The sequence below is a fragment of the Sturnira hondurensis genome, unplaced genomic scaffold (genome assembly GCF_014824575.4).
Source record: "Sturnira hondurensis isolate 20B ecotype Veracruz unplaced genomic scaffold, ASM1482457v3 Scaffold0006496, whole genome shotgun sequence".
Lineage (NCBI taxonomy): Eukaryota > Metazoa > Chordata > Mammalia > Chiroptera > Phyllostomidae > Sturnira > Sturnira hondurensis.
Genome location: NW_028079127.1, coordinates 23,081,512 through 23,097,246, shown reverse-complemented (window position 1 = coordinate 23,097,246; position 15,735 = coordinate 23,081,512). Strand labels below are relative to the sequence as shown.

General features: G+C 40.4%; 1 protein-coding gene across 2 annotated transcripts in view; it reads left to right on the top strand.

Moving 5' to 3' along the window:
• CFAP221 (cilia and flagella associated protein 221) overlaps nucleotides 1-15,735 on the top strand; it is a 114,734-nt gene that overhangs the window by 54,572 nt on the left and 44,427 nt on the right. For both annotated transcript variants that reach the window (XM_037049885.1, XM_037049886.1), the window contains exons 8-11: nucleotides 8,517-8,676; nucleotides 11,183-11,303; nucleotides 11,388-11,499; nucleotides 11,692-11,800. In XM_037049885.1, the coding sequence (XP_036905780.1) occupies nucleotides 8,517-8,676; nucleotides 11,183-11,303; nucleotides 11,388-11,499; nucleotides 11,692-11,800 (502 nt within the window). The remainder of the gene's footprint in view (nucleotides 1-8,516; nucleotides 8,677-11,182; nucleotides 11,304-11,387; nucleotides 11,500-11,691; nucleotides 11,801-15,735) is intronic.

Here is a 15,735-nt window from a genome sequence, read left to right as displayed (position 1 = left end):
AATTAATAATAGTTCTCAACTAAGTCTCACGTATTCTTCTCACCTTTGAGGGCCCTTGGTATCACCTGTTCAAGAAGACATGTCAATTTGGGCTGGTTACATGCAGTTGACCACAGCAGCAGTCAGTGAGCTTGACCCAGAGAAGTTCACCCTATGCCTTGACCAATCTCTGCACTTCCACTTTCCATTCAGAAGTGCCAGTCCCACTGAGGCTCAGTTCTTTTTCTGGCACCTGGATTTTGTCATCTAGTGGCTTGTTATCATAGGTTCCTGGGGCTGCCTACCTAGAGTGCTTGCATGTTTGAGAATGTCTCTCTGCTACCTATAATCTTGAAGGACAACTTGAATAGGTATAAAAGTCAGGGGAATAATGTGGAAGAAGGGATGATGGCGATAATAACAATAATAATAATAATAACAGCTAATGTTTACATAGTGCTTCCCATGTGCCAGCACCACTCTGAGTATATAACTCATTTAATACTCCCGACAACTCTTATACGTAGATTCTATTGGAATGTTCACTTGAGGAATTGGCAACATGGAGTACTTAGGCAAGATGCCCAAGGGCAGGGCTGGGATTGGAACCCAGGGAATCTGGCACCACGCTTACAGCTTGAGCACCCTGGGGGTATACCTCCCATAACTGCCCTGTGCTCTCTAGGGCCATATGAGTCATATGAAAGTCTCTCCACCATCTGTTCTGTGAGCTCCCATTCTGTGGTCACTCACCCTCTGCTCTCCTACCACGTCACTTCCAGCCACCTTCTGAAGTAGCCCTGGGTCTCAGATGATAGAAATGGCATTGCAGCACAGTGACTTCCTCAGCTGTTCTCCCTGCCATTCTGTGATGTTGAGGTTGGGTCTCTTTGTCGTTTCTCCAGGGCCCAGCCACACGGGATCCCACCTTTTATCATGTTAATCAAAGAGAAGCCAAATATGTTTTCAGGGCTGTGACTCTAACTTGAGGGAACTTACCTTGTCCCAGCTCTCAGCATGCCATATGTCTCAGTTTACAGGATTTGGTAGGTGTACTGCTTATCTGTGCTTTGTGCTTCTAGTCATTTCCCTTATTTAATAGATTTATTTTCTCTTTTATTTGACACTTTTTTTCCTTGTTGTTTTGATGAGTTTAACAGGAGGGTAGTCAAGTTAGAATAGCTTTGTTTGATATCTTTCACCTGAAATGCTGCTGGATTTGCTTCTGCAAAATTCACATCCCTCCCCCACATTACTCATCTAGGCATCCATTCCAGAACTCAGCACCTACTGTGCATCCAGCATTGTGATAGGAACTGAGGTGACACAGGGAACAAGATAGACACACTTCCCACTCTGCTGGAGCTGACATTCTAGTGGGGGAATAGAGACAAGCACAGAAAGGATGACATTTCCCAGTAGAAATGATTGTGAAGAAAAATAAACCATGGTGATACAACCAGCTCACAGCTCTCAGTCAGGTGGTCAGGAAAGGTATCTCTGAGGAAAAGAAGCATCCACTTAGGCCCAATAGGTAAAGAGGTACCAGACCTGGTTAGAGCTGGGGAAGAGGATTTTCAAGCAAAGGAAGCCATCAATGCAAAGGCTGGCATGGTCACATTTGAGGAAAATAAGGAAGCCCAGTGTGTCTGGAGGGTATGAGTAAGGGGAGGAGATTTCGAGATCAATTGTAGAGGCTGAGAGGGACTTGAGTCATGTAGGAGTCAGGGTTTGGTCCTGGGCTGGATGTGAGTCCATTGGAGGTTTCTAAACAGGGTGGTGTCATGACCTCATTTATATTTTAAATGGTCTCTTAGGCTCGAAGGGAAAAGTGTATTGGAGTAGCATAAGGAGAAAGCACACAGCCCCCTTAGGAAGGAAGCCAAGGTTGGCCCAGATCGATGCTGGCCATGGAGATGAAGAGGAGTGGATGGTGGAGTGCTTAGGCCTTGCTGAAGTGTAGGTAAGGCTTGAGGGGTCAGGAGGTGGCTCCTGGTTTTAGTCTGAGCGATAGATGGATGTGGAGGCTCTTCGAGACACTGCTGGCAGCTCCTTGAGCTCAGCACTAAACATTCCTGTACCATCCCTCTGCCCTACCAAGAGCTGACTGTGGTGCTGGGTACCGTGCCTATGACAGTGAGCGTGCAGTACATGCACTGCACTCATTGCTCCCAGCCAGCAGATCATAGACTTGACAGACAGTGAGTCACTGACCTGGCTTAGTTTTCCCCAGCCTCCTTCTGCTAAGACTCCTCCTCAGCTTTCCATTCATAAAGGCAGAGCCCCTAGGGTGTCCTTACTACACTCCAGTGTGCACATTTTGGGTATTTAATGGATGGGGAGGAAAAGGAAGATTCCAATACTATTTTTTTTTCTGATGCCAGTCACAATGCTTCCTGGAGGGAGAAGGGATTATGGATTAAAATAAGGACTGGGGACTTTTAAGAACTCAAATGGGTCAAATAGAAGTTTTTCCAAAAAACGATTTCCTCATCTTGACATTTTAATGATTATTTCACATATAAGAAATTATAACTTGTGCCCTGGCTGCTGTGGTTCAGTTGATTGGAGCCTCATCCCACAACCAGAAGATTGCAGGTTTGATTCCCTGTCAGGGCACATCCCTAGGCTGCAGGTTCCATCCCTGGTCTGGGTGAATACAGGAAGGCAACTTATTGATGTTTCTCTCTCTCCCTTCTTCTCTCTCTAAAAACAATGAAAAAAAAATGTCCTTGGGTGAGGGTTAAAAAAAGAAAGAAATTAAAACTTGTTTATTTGTCACAGACATTGGGAAGAACACATTTACAGAACACACACTATGTGCCAAGCATTATGGCAGACCCTGTACATCATTTTCTCCTGATCTTGTTTTACAGATAAGAGAAATGAGCCTCAGGTAAAGTAACCAAGCCAAATGACAGAGTTCATGAGAAGCTGAACAAGGCTGTGAGTCAGGGTCTGTGTAGTCCTGGGGCCTTTCCTTGTCCACACATCCAAGGCAGCAGGGAGGGCCAGTGATGGTCCCAGTGGGTGGTATGTAACTCGGTGGTGAAAGGTACACCTTGAAGTGCTTGAAGATGAAAGGTACACCTTGAAGTGTTTGAAGATGAAAGGTACACCTTGAAGTGCTTCCTTCTGTAATCCAGGGAATCAAAAAGCTGTTGTCAACAGCTTGTTCATGGACAATTTTTAAACTATGTAGCTATTAAATTCCCAACTGGGTTTAGAGAGATTAAGAAATTTACCTAAAACCCCAGCTAGTAAAACCCTAAATTTGGAAGATTGAGATCAATACTTAATAATATATCAAGCATATGAGAGAATGGTCTGTACTTTCTGAGATTTTTAAAGAAAACTAACTTAAAAATTATAGCAACATTGTAATAGCATTGTATGAGCACGTAAGGAAAGAAAATTTTAAAAAATTATCCCCATCCTGGGCCTTATGCCCTAACAAATAATACACTTTTATATTTCCATTCCCTTTTAGTAACTGCCCATATTTATGCATGTTTAATCAAGGCAAAGATATCATGGTACTTTCTGGTGACTTCATTTATACTTATACTTATAGCATTTTTAGGTGTTGTCACATTTTCTTCATAATACTCACTTTGTTGATAAACTTGGATTTTCTTAGCCTTTAGTTTATTTCTATGGTTTACTCTCTCCTCTTTTTCTCTTTGTCTCATCACCCTTCCTGCCCTGTGATTTAACATTACCCCTGGTTATGTTAAGGGTAATCATCTGAAATTAAATTAAAGCTATAAAATCATAGCTTGGGTTTTTTTAACTAAAGTAGTAAATTTTGAGGTGCTCTTCTCACTTTTAAAACATGAAACAGCCCTGGCTGGTGTAGCTCAGTGGATTGAGCACGGGCCTGTGAACCACACAATTGCGGTTCCATTCCCAGTCAGGGCACATGCCTGGGTTGCAGGCCAGTTCCCAGCAGGGGACTCATGAGAGGCAACCATACATTGATATTTCTCTCCTTCTCTTCTTCCCTTCCTCTCTAAAGATAAATAAATAAAATATTTTTTAAAAAAACATGAAACATACTCATTTCTCCCAACATTGTTTTTGCCAAGCGATAAGCTATGACTGCCTGGCACCCCTTGTGTAGCTATTAACATTTGACAATCAGCTGAGACCAAGCTGTGTTAATAGAGCTCTGCTAACTGGTATTCCTGTTAATGGAAAAAGCAGTGTACTCTGGTTGCCTAGGCTACAGCTTCAGTATGTTTTATGTATCAGAACTAGGCTGGGAGCACTTACAAATAAATCAGTCAGGTCAAGGCAGACATTAATCCTTTTGCTCCAGAACTTGTTTTATTATTTTTTTTAAGTTAATGAACTGGAGCAGAGCACTAGAATGTTCTTAGTGTAATGCCCCCAATGAACTTCAGGTCAAATGGATATATTTTCTGACCAAGTGGGTGGTCAGGGTGTTGAATCTAGGGCTTCATGGCATTTCTATTCTGCTAATATTAGGTTGATGGATAGAATACATTGCTTCTCTGCCTATTACCTCTTCCTTGCAGTGAGCTCTTAAATCACTAGGGGATATTATTTCAAGATTTTTACTTCTGCTCTCAGGAGATTGACAAATGCCTATTTCTGAAGCAGTGTGCTTAGGATCCATGAAGATAAAAGAGCTTTAGGGCCTGTTGTCTGCCTTAGAAGCTCGCAATCTAGTTAGGAGCTTGTAAAATTTGAAAGGCAACAGTTCAGGCAGTACGTGAGTACTGTAGGGCAGAGAGACATTAGAGGACTTTCTGTTCCTGTGGATGGAGAGTCAGGAGGAATTTTATGTAATACGTAAGATGATATAGGCTTTGATGTTTGGATTCATTCATTCAGTAAGTAAGTAGTTACTGAGGTGGAAACACAGTTATAAAGAGGCACCTGCATGTCACATTTTGCTTGCCTCCCCTTACCCTACTTTATTTTTCTTGTTGGTAATCATGACTTTATGTTTTATATTCACTTGTTTATTTATTTTTGCTATCATCAATTAGAATCTAAACTTTGAGATCTATGACTTTGTTTTGTTTGTTGCTATTTCTAGAGTGCTTGAACAGTGCCTGGCCCATAGTAAGTGCTCAGTAAACACTTAGCTGGCTGAGTGAAATGTCCATGTGGGAGAGCACAGAAAGCAATGGTAGTTTAAGATTCATAGAAAAGTTAGATGGGAAGGAGGTATGTCAGGGATTTATGAGAGCATGTGCAAGGCCTCTGCTCGGACAGGAAAAACTAAATGCATAGGGGCATAAGGAATCATTTAGGTAGCAAACCAGAAAGCCTTCAGTGGAAGTCAGAACATTACCACTTCTCAAACTTATAACATTGATTTCCCTCCTCCTCCCTCTATCTTTCCCCCTTTTATTTTTCTTTCCACATTTATTGAGCACTTACTTTGCCCCAGCCCCAATGGCAACAGAGATACAAGGAAGGAATAACACATGGTGGGATATTTGACTTTGAAGAGAGCAGTTATCCATCCTGAAGGTTCTATTTTATTTTTCTTATTATATTTTATTGATTATGCTATTTCAGTTGTCCCATTTTCCCCTCTTTGCTCCCCCTCCACCCAGTGCCCCACACTCCCTCAGGCAATACCGACACCTTTGTTCATGTTCATTGGTCATGCATGTAAGTTCTTTGACTACTCCATTCTCTATACTGTACTGTACATCCGCATGACCATTCTGCGACTACCAGTTTGTGCTTCTTAACCCCCTCAACTCCTCACCCATTTCCCCAAACACACTTCCCATCTGGCAACCATCAAAACACTCTCCATATACTTGGTTCTGTCTCTTTTCCTCTTGTTTGCTTAGTTTTTTAAGATTCAATTGTTGATAGATATGAATGTATTGCCATTTTACTGTTGGTAGTTTCTATCTTTTTCTTCAGTAGATCCCTTTGACATTTCATATAATACTGGTTTTGTGATAATAAACTCCTTTAGTTTTCTTTTCTTGTCTGGGAGGCTTTTTAATCTGCCCTTCGATTCTAAATAATAGCTTAGCAGGGTAGAGCAATCCTGGCTACATGTCCCTGCTTTTCATAACTTTTAATATTTCTCACCAGTCTCTTCTAGCCTGCAAGCTTCTTTTGAGAAATCAGCTGACAGTCATGGGAAGTCCCCTGTGGTAACTAACTGCTTTTCTCTTGCTGTTCTTAAGATTCTCTCTTTATATTAACTTTTAGCATGTTAATTATGATGTGTCTTGGAGTGGGCCTCTTTGCATCCATTTTGTTTGGGATTCTCTGTGCTTCCCTGACTTCATGTCTATTTCTTTCATCAAATTAGGGAAGTTTTCTTTTATTATTTTTTCAAATAGATTTCCAATATCTTACTCTTTCTCTTCTCCTTCTGGTATTCCTATGATGCAAATGTTGGACCTCTTGAAGTTGTCCCAGAGGCTGCTTATACTCTCCTCATTTTTGGGGGATTCTTTTTTCTTCTTGTTATTCTGATTAGTTGTTTTTTGCTTCCTTATGTTCCAAATCATTGATTTGATTATTGGCTTCGTCCACTCTACTGTTGTTTTCCTATAAATTGTTCTTTATTTCAATTAGTGTAGCCTTCATTTCTGACTGGATTTTTTTTTAATGTTCTTGAGGTCCTAACCAAGTTCTATGAGCATCTTTATAAACAGTGTTTTGAACTCTGCATCTGAGAGGTTGCTTATCTCCATTTTGTTTAGTTCCTTATCTGGAGTTTTGATCTGTTGTTTAATTTGGGTTTCTTTGTCTCCTCATTTTTGCAGCCTCCTTGTGTTTGTGTCTGTATTGAGTAGAGTTGCTATGGCTCCTTGTCTTGGTTGCATGGCCTAATGTAGTAGGTGTCCTGTAAGGTCCAGTGGCACAGGGTCCCCTATCACCCAAGTTGATTACTGGTGGTGTGTCCTTCATGTGGTCTGAATACACCCTCCTCTTGTAGTTGAGGCTTGATTGCTGTTGATAGGTCAATGGGAGGTATTTACCCAAGCCAGTCAGCTACAAGGATTGGCTGTGACCACTGACCACCAACCTTTGCCTTCTTTGGAGGTTCAGCTGTGCGGGGACAGGGTGGTGGTGCTCCAGTGTGGTCTGTAGCTGCCCACTGGGTGCACAGGATTTCCTAGGTCATGCAGGCCAAGGTCAGCCTCCACCTGTGTTCTGCCTGGGGCCACCCTGCATAAGCTACAGAGCAATTTGCAGATGGCTGCTACTTGTCATGGGCTTGGAGGCAAAGTCAAGCTGTGAACCTAGGCTGGCTGCTGCTAATGCCGGGCCTGGGGCTACTTAGCAAGAGATATAGGGGCTGAGGGCTTGCTGAGGCCAACTGCCGCTTATTTGAGAGAATTAGGAAGTTGTGAAGCATGAGCCAATGCCATCCATTCATTTGGAAAAGCCACTGTTAACAGCCTCCTTGGGTCCATAACTTGGGTGGGGAAGAGCCTCAGTGGAGCTACAAGGCAGAGCAAAAAGTGTTACCCAAGTTGGTGGAGTCTCAGATATGGCACCTGTCTGCTGGCTCTGTAGCTCTGTGGGGGAGGGTTTAGAAAAGGAACAGTGGCCTCTACCTGCCTTTCTGTCCGGGAGAAAGCTGTCCCCCAGCTCTTGCCTTGATGCCAGATACTTCAGTTCCTCCCTGTATACTATTGGTGCCTTTCAATTGCTACCCCTGTGCTGGAGCTCAGAGTGAGTCAGTGTGAGTAAGTCTGTGTGATGGTTCTTTAAGAGGAACAGCTTGGGACTCCAGAAATTTCCTCTGTTGACTCAACCCCCACTTGTTTTTGGAGCCAGAAATTATGAGGACTTACCTTCCTGTTCTTGGAACCTTGGGCTAGGAGGTTTGGTGTGAGGCTGGAACTCCTCATTCCTAAGAGAGCTCTCCCAAATTTCCAACCACCACACATGGGTGCAGAACAAGTCTGTTTGGTGTCTCAGCATCTCCAGCCCTCCTACCAGTCTGGATAGATATGGTTTCTTTAATCCCATAGTTGTCAGACTTTATTTAACTCAATTTCTGATAGTTCTGAGTGATGGGGGCTTTATAATTTAGTTGTAATTTTGATGTGGTTGTGTGAACCTACACCTCCATCTTGACTGGAAGACCCAAACTAAAGACTTTTTAAGGAAAAAAATCAAGTTATACAAAAATATAAAGAAATTTTTTGGACAAAAACTTTTATGTGTGTTTCTAGCTTTTCCTTGTTGGTTACAGCATTAACTTGGCATCTGGTAATTAGTTTAAGATTACAGTTCCTGGAATTCATCTGTGACTTACTAATAGTGATTGATACATACGTATTTATGTATCTGATACGATAAAATAATCATTATAAAGGATTAATGTAGTAATTGGTAAATAAAATCAATGTAATCACCAGAAGATGATTCACATGTATTTAATGAAAAGACTATAAAGAGGGTACAAACTTGTGCTTATCCTGGGAAGAATGTGTGTGTGTGTGTGTGCATGTGAGCTTCTTTGACTTTGCAGAAGAGAAAGCATCTTTTTTTTCTCATTTCTCTCTTCTCAGGAATAATTCCAGCTAATGGGAAGATGAATGTGACTGTAATGTTTATACCCTTTCAGTATGGAATGGCACAAATAAAAATGCAGTTATGGATTTCACAGTTCAACCCTCAACCCTATGAATGTGTCTTCACTGGAACATGCTATCCCAATGTGGCTTTAAAGTACAGCAGCTTTGGAATATTTATGTTTATTCTTAAAACTTTTAAAAAAAATCTGTCTTTCTTCTATTCTGTTTTTCTTTCTTGTAACAGAATGACATCAAAAACTTACTTAAAAGTTTAAAAATATAATGAGAATGCATAGAATATCTCTGTGCTTTTAGCAATTGTTGCTTCTGCCAAGAGGGGAAGCATTGACTGAGATACAGAGGTTTTCAGGGGATACAATTTTTCACTCATTACGACTGGTGTACTGTTTGAATTTTTGACCTTATGTACATATTATTGTTTACTCAAAATTTAAATCATTAGGTCTAAACAACATACCTTTTCAAAGTTTTAATACAATAATTAATTGAGTGCCTGCTCTAGGCAGTGTCCATCGGAAATCCCCATCGGAAATGTTCCACACCCTGCAGATACCCACAACAAAGAAGCCAAAATAAGTCCTGTATAAAAAATGACTTCGACATAGAGCAGAAAGGGAAATGTGCCACATGAGGTTTTTATAAAAACACTAGCATTCGACTCAGAGTTAAGATATGAAATGGGATTAAGTTTTAAAATTCTTAAAATTTATTCTGAAGTTCTATTTTCATTTGAATGTGAGCTTGTATTTTATATCCCAGTGTGTCTAGTTAATAATATGCTTTATTATAATACACATGACTTTCATAAGAGTTAAAAGGAAAATTTGTCTCAGTATAAACACTAATCTTAGAAAATTCTCATAAATATTTTGAAAATGATAAAGAAATAGCTTGATTTTCTTCTCTTTATGCATAGATACACATTACATGTGTGTACATATGTGTACTTTTAGTGTACCTTTATGATGTATTATATATCATGATTTTTTTCCCTAAAAACACCACTTGAGTGGGATTTTTACATATCTCTCTCTCCATAGACTTGTTCTTAACTACATGAGAACTTTACATAGGAGAAGCACCATACAAATGCTGATATATACTATTTCTAAACAATTGTGTTTTGGTTTCCCAACTAGTTTAGTATCTTATTTAGCACATTTTTTATATTCTCAAGGGCTATGTTTCAAGACCTGCATATCTTTCCAATCTTAAAATAGTCCTATAACACAAATTTCACCATAAAGGGAAAAAAATTATCCTGACTTCAGTGTTTCCTGAAAGCTTCATAGGTTGCTTTTTTTGCTTCAGAATAGGTTGTGTGATGGACTTACTCATGTCCTAAACTTGGCACAGCCAAATTCCACATGTAACTCTTTAATTTACCACTCTCTTAGACCTCTTCATTTTTATTGTCAACACTAGCAATTAGATTTCTTAAAGAGACTGTTTTTTAACACCCTTATTTTGTGTTGTTGTTTTTCAGTATTTACAGCAGAAGTGATATCAAAACCCTTTTGAGATGTGGGTGCTGAGCCACAGCTCACTCCTTAACCAAGCACCTCATCCCTGCACATCACACCATGTCCATCCAAGTGTGTCTCCCCAAGGACAGGTTCTCCTATGCCATGGACCTTCCAGAACACTCTCAAATAAGCAGTGTTAGATGTGAGATTACTAGCATGTAACCCATGTTGTTCAGTGGGTCATGTTCAACAAGTATACAGCAGATGCGTATTGACTGTCAAAATGAATGAGTGTTGGTATATTCTTGTCTCATACCTGTACTATCATGGAAATGAGTACCCCTGTGAAACAAGTGTTCAGATATTCTTGCTTAAAGGAATGCTTCATAGGTAGCACTTAAGAACATAATGTAATTCAACTATATGTCATACATAATGAATAACTCAAATAGCTCCCATGGGCATGTTAGCAGCACTGTATATACATACATACATATGTCCAAAGGCAGTTTGCAGTTATATTCAAACATTAGTCTGAATCTCCTTTTGAAAGATCTTAGTACAAATGGTGGGCATAATTATTCTTTTACCAAGAAGACAAATCGATGTAGGGTTTTTTTTAATGTAGTAAATTTTTTAAAATAATATCTATTTTTTAAAGATTTTATTTATTTATTTTTAGAGAGGGAGAAAGAGAGAGAGAGAAACATCAATGTGTGGTTGCCTCTCACATGGCCCCCACTGGGGACCTGGCCCGCAACCCAGGCAAGTGCCCTGAATGGGAATTGAACCAGTGACCCTTTGGTTTGTAGCCTGCGTTCAATCCACTGAGCTAACACCAGCCAGGGCTGATCTAGTAAATTTAGCCACTAAAAACCAATGACCTAGAAGTAAATGTTGCTAGACAATAAGAGCAATTTTCAGTATATTATGTTTTCCACTTGTTACATTCTTTGAGAATGTAAGACAGCCATTTGCAAGCTACTTTGATGTAAATCATTATGCTGACATTGCATTTATTTTAGTAGACCAATGTTTTAACACACCACTTGATTTTCAATGACTAATTAATGGGCTGCAATTCATGGTATTATCTGAAGGAAGATAAAAATAGGAACCTTGGGTTGTTGGGTTATATACAAGTACTAATTTAATATGTGTTTTAAACTATAGATTAGAAGAATTTGAAAGATTAAATATTCTTTCTAAGAAAGAACGCATTCCTCCAGAAAAGTCAGTGATACAAATAAATTCTCACCGACTGCCAGCAAAATTAAGACCTCCAAAGATTAAGGTAAGTGGGCATCACACTAACCATGATGGGAGGAGTATGAGTATGAAGCAAAATAATGAGTAGTTCTTCCTGATTTGGTCTCAGGAAATTGAATATCAGAACTTGAGATTTCCAGTAGATTTGTCAAATCCATTTGCTGTGGCATCTGTTTTAAACCAAGAGCCAGGAAAATTGAAGATTAAAGAATTAAGAGAAGGTAACCAGCTGACCTACCTTAAATCAGCACCTGGGCAGAATATAAAAGAATTATTGCTTGTGACATTTACTATTTATGAACAATAGCAGCAAAACTCAGATGGCTAAGTTTTGCCATTGGGAATGTGTTTTTCTCTTAGCAAATGATTCTGATTTGATTTCTGGTATAATCATTGTTTGCTCCTATCCTCAGTTTTGGACCAAGGCAATGAGATTTCAAAAACAAGACAGATGAAGGAAGCCCTGTTTGAACAGAAAGTCAGACAGGACACTTGTAAAGAGACTGAAAACCATCTTAAGTGGTAAATATTGAGCAATTATTTGTATCAAGTGATAGTACTTTGTTTGGGGTAATGGCTTTTTTAATATGAAACAATGAAAAGTTATAACTCTTTGAAATAATTTTGATTGTTCTTTTCCTCCACTGGACCTTCTATTTCAGCATGAAGTTTTTATTAGGAACAAATCAATGTGACCAAACTTTGCTCCTTCCTAAGCGTGACCAGACAATAGCAGAACTGGAGTGCAAATGGGAGAAGCTGGGACACTGCTCCTTGCTGCCTGCTGCTGCCCGCACCCACTCATTCCCCGGGAGCCCCAAATCTCACTGTACCAGGAGCCCCCAGGGGCCTTCTGGGGAGTCCAGCAATGCAGGCTGTGATGGGGCAGGTTTGTGATGGAGGTTTTAAAATTCAGATGTGAGACTTCTATATGTGCTCCTGCAATCAAAATTAGAGCCCTTTTCAGAATTTTTTAAAATCAGGTCATGCCAAGTATATCCATATGTTTATCCATTCAGCTAAAGCAAACTTTAGAAACTCTTAAACTAAGCTTTAAAAAAAAGACTCCTGGAGAGGGTCTTTGAGACGCCATCTGGGCCATTCACCTGCCCAGGCATTCCCCACCCTGTCACTCTGCCACCTGCCTGCATGGCAGTTGAAGGTGTCCTTTGTTCTCATGGAAATACCTTCTACTTCAGTTTAAGTCTGTATTCAGGGTCTCACCTCAGCTAAATAGGAAGTATTCCGAGTAACCGAAGAGCATTTTTAATATATTTTTATTTTTCATTTACACTTGACGTACAATATTATATTTGTTTCAGGTGTTCAACCCAATGATTAGACGTATAACTTACTAAGTGATCGTGCCAATCAATATATCTACTACCCACCTGACGCCTTATATAGTTATTAAAATATTATTGCCTGTATTCACTATGCTGTATTTTGTATCCCTGTGACTATATGGTAACTACTGATTGTACTGCTTATTCTCTCTACCTTTGTCATGCAACCCCCAATCCTTCTCCCATCTGGCAACCATCAAAATGTTCTCTTAATCTGAGTCTGTTTCTGTTCCACTTGTTTATTTTGTTTTTAAGATTCAATTGTTGGTAGATACGTAATTATTGCCAATTTATTGTTCATATTTCTTATCTTATTTTTTCCTTTTCTTCTTCTTAAAGAACTCTGTAACATTTTATTCAGTACTGATTTTATGGTGATAAACTCCTTTAGCTTTTTCTTGTCTGAGAAGCTCTTTATATATTCTTCATTTCTAAATGACAGCTTTGCTGGGTAGAGTAATCTTGGTTTAGGTCATTTCATCATTTTGAGTATTTTGAGCCAATCCCTTCTGGCCTGAAATGTTTCTGTTGAGAAAGCAGGTGACAGTCTTATGGGAGCTCCCTTGTGGGTAATTAACTACTTCTCTCTTACTGTTTTTAAGATTCTCTCTTTGTATTTAACCTTTAGCATTTTAATTATGATATGTCTTGGTGTAAGCCTCTTTGAAGTCTTCTTATTTGGGACTCTCTGTGCTCCCTGGACTTGTATGTCTATTTCCTTCACCACATTATGGAAGTTTCCCATCATTATTTTCTCACATAGGTTTTTGTTCATTTATTTTTTATTGTTCAAGTACAGTTGTCTCCATTTTCACCCCACCATGGCCTCACCTCCTACCCTCAAACCTATCCCCTTTGGCTTTGTCCATATATCCTTTATACATCACATAGGTTTTTAATTCCTTACTCTCTGTCTTCTCTTTCTGGTACCACCATGATGCAAATGTTGGTACACGTGAAGTTATCCCAGAGGTTCTTAATACCATCCTTACCTTTTTGGATCATTTTTTCTTTTTGCCACTCTGATTGGATGTTTTCTGCTTCCTTATATTGCATACCTCTGATCTGATCCTCTGTTTCATCTACTCCACTGTTGATTCCCTGTAATGTATTCTTCATTTCTTACTGGTTCTTTTGTTCTCTAGGTCTATTTTTTATGATTCTTATGTTATCATTGAAGTTCTCACTAAGTTCATTTATTCTTCCTCTAAGTTCGTCAAGCATCCTTATAACCGGTGTTTTGAACTCTGCATCTAGGAGAATGCTTGTCTTCATTTTGTTTAGCTCTTTTCCTGGAGTTTTGTTCTGTTCTTTCATTTTGAGCATGTTTCTTTGTCTCCTCATCTTGGCAGCCAACCTGTGTTTGTTTCTGTGTATTAAGTAGAGCTGCTTCCCTGACTGGTGTGGCTCAGTTGGTTGGAGTGTCATCCCATAAACCGAAATGTTGCAGATTTGATTCCTGGTCAGGGCGCATACCCGGGTTGCAGGTTCTGTCCCGGTCAGGGCATTTTCTGAGGCAACCAATCGATGTTTCTCTCTCATATCAATGTTTTCCTCTCCTTCTATTTCCTTCCTTCCTCTTCCCTATAAAATCAATAAGCATGTCCTTAGGTGAGAATTAAAAAATAAATAAAAAATATAGAAGTAGATCTGCTCCACTTCCTGGGCTTCATAAAGTGGCCTTATGTAGTAGGTGTCCTGTAGGGTCCAGTGGTACAGCCTCCCCAGTAACCCATGCTGGACACTCCAGGTCCACTCCCCCTCCCTGTGTGGTCTATGTACACCCTCCTGTTGTAATTGAGACTTGATTGCTCTTTTCATGTCAGTGGAGGCATTTACTCCCAAGCAAACTGGCTGTGATGACTCTGAAGGGTCAGTTGTTCAGGGGTCCACCCCATGGAGCAGGGCTTACTTCATTAGGGCTCTGGTGCCCACTGAGTCCACTCCTGGTGTATGTCACTTGTGGAGGTGATTGGATGGTGTTTCAATGCACTCCGAAGCTGTCCCCTGGATACACTGTCTCTGAGGTATCACAGGAGGTTCAGGATAAGGTCGGCTGCCACCTCTATTCTGCCAGATGTTACCCGGCATGAGCTACAAAGTGATCTCAGATGGCTGCTACTTGTGTTGGGCTTGAAAGTACCCAGGAGAGGCCAAGCTGTGAACCAAGGCCAGCTGCCACTGCTGCTGAGCCTGGGGATACTTAGCAAAAGGTATTGGGCCTGCCAAAGCCAGATGCTGCTTGTTTGAGAAATTATAGGAAAGTCTGCAGCACAAGCCAAGGCAGGCCATTTGTATAGAAAAGCCACTGGAAAGGAATGAGATGACCTCAAAAGCTGGGTAGGATGGAGCTTCATGAAATCACCAAAGCAGGGCAAACAGTGTTAGCCAGGGTGTTAGAGACTCCAATATGGTACCCACCTGCAGGCTCTTTAAGGGGAAAGATCAGCAAAGGAACAATGGCCTGTGCCAGCACTTTTGTTCAGGACAAAGCTGCCCCACCAGGCTTCACTCTCAGGCTAGACACTTCAGTTTCTCCCTAAATGTCCCAGGTGCCCTTCAGACTGCCACTCCAGTGCTGGAACTCAGGAGTGAATTTGAGTAAGTTCTTATACAGGCCCTATAATAGGAACACTTGGGACTCCAGCTGCCATTCATCTCACTCAGACACAATCCCCACTGCTTTTTATAGCCAGAAGTTATGGGGACTTCTCACAGCTGGACCCTGGGATGGGGGGCCTATTGTGGGGCTGGGACCCCTTGCTCCATAGGGTGAATCTCCACAGACAAATATCCCACTTGATTTTTGTCTGCCATACATGGGTGTGGGACCAGGCTTCTCCACATCTTTGCCCCTCCTACTAGTGTGGATGTGGCTTCTCTTTTGTATCCTTAGTTGCAGGATTTCTGTTTAACTAGAATTCAGGTAGTTCTGAATGACAGTTGTTCTGTAATTCAGTTGTAATTTTGATGTGGTTGTAGGAGGATTTGTGTACCATATCTTCAAAGAGCATTTTTGAAAATACTCTTTCCTATTGTGAAAATGGACACATTGTCTTGGTAGAAAACCTGAAAAATATTTATAAAATGTAGGGAGGGAAAAATAATCAC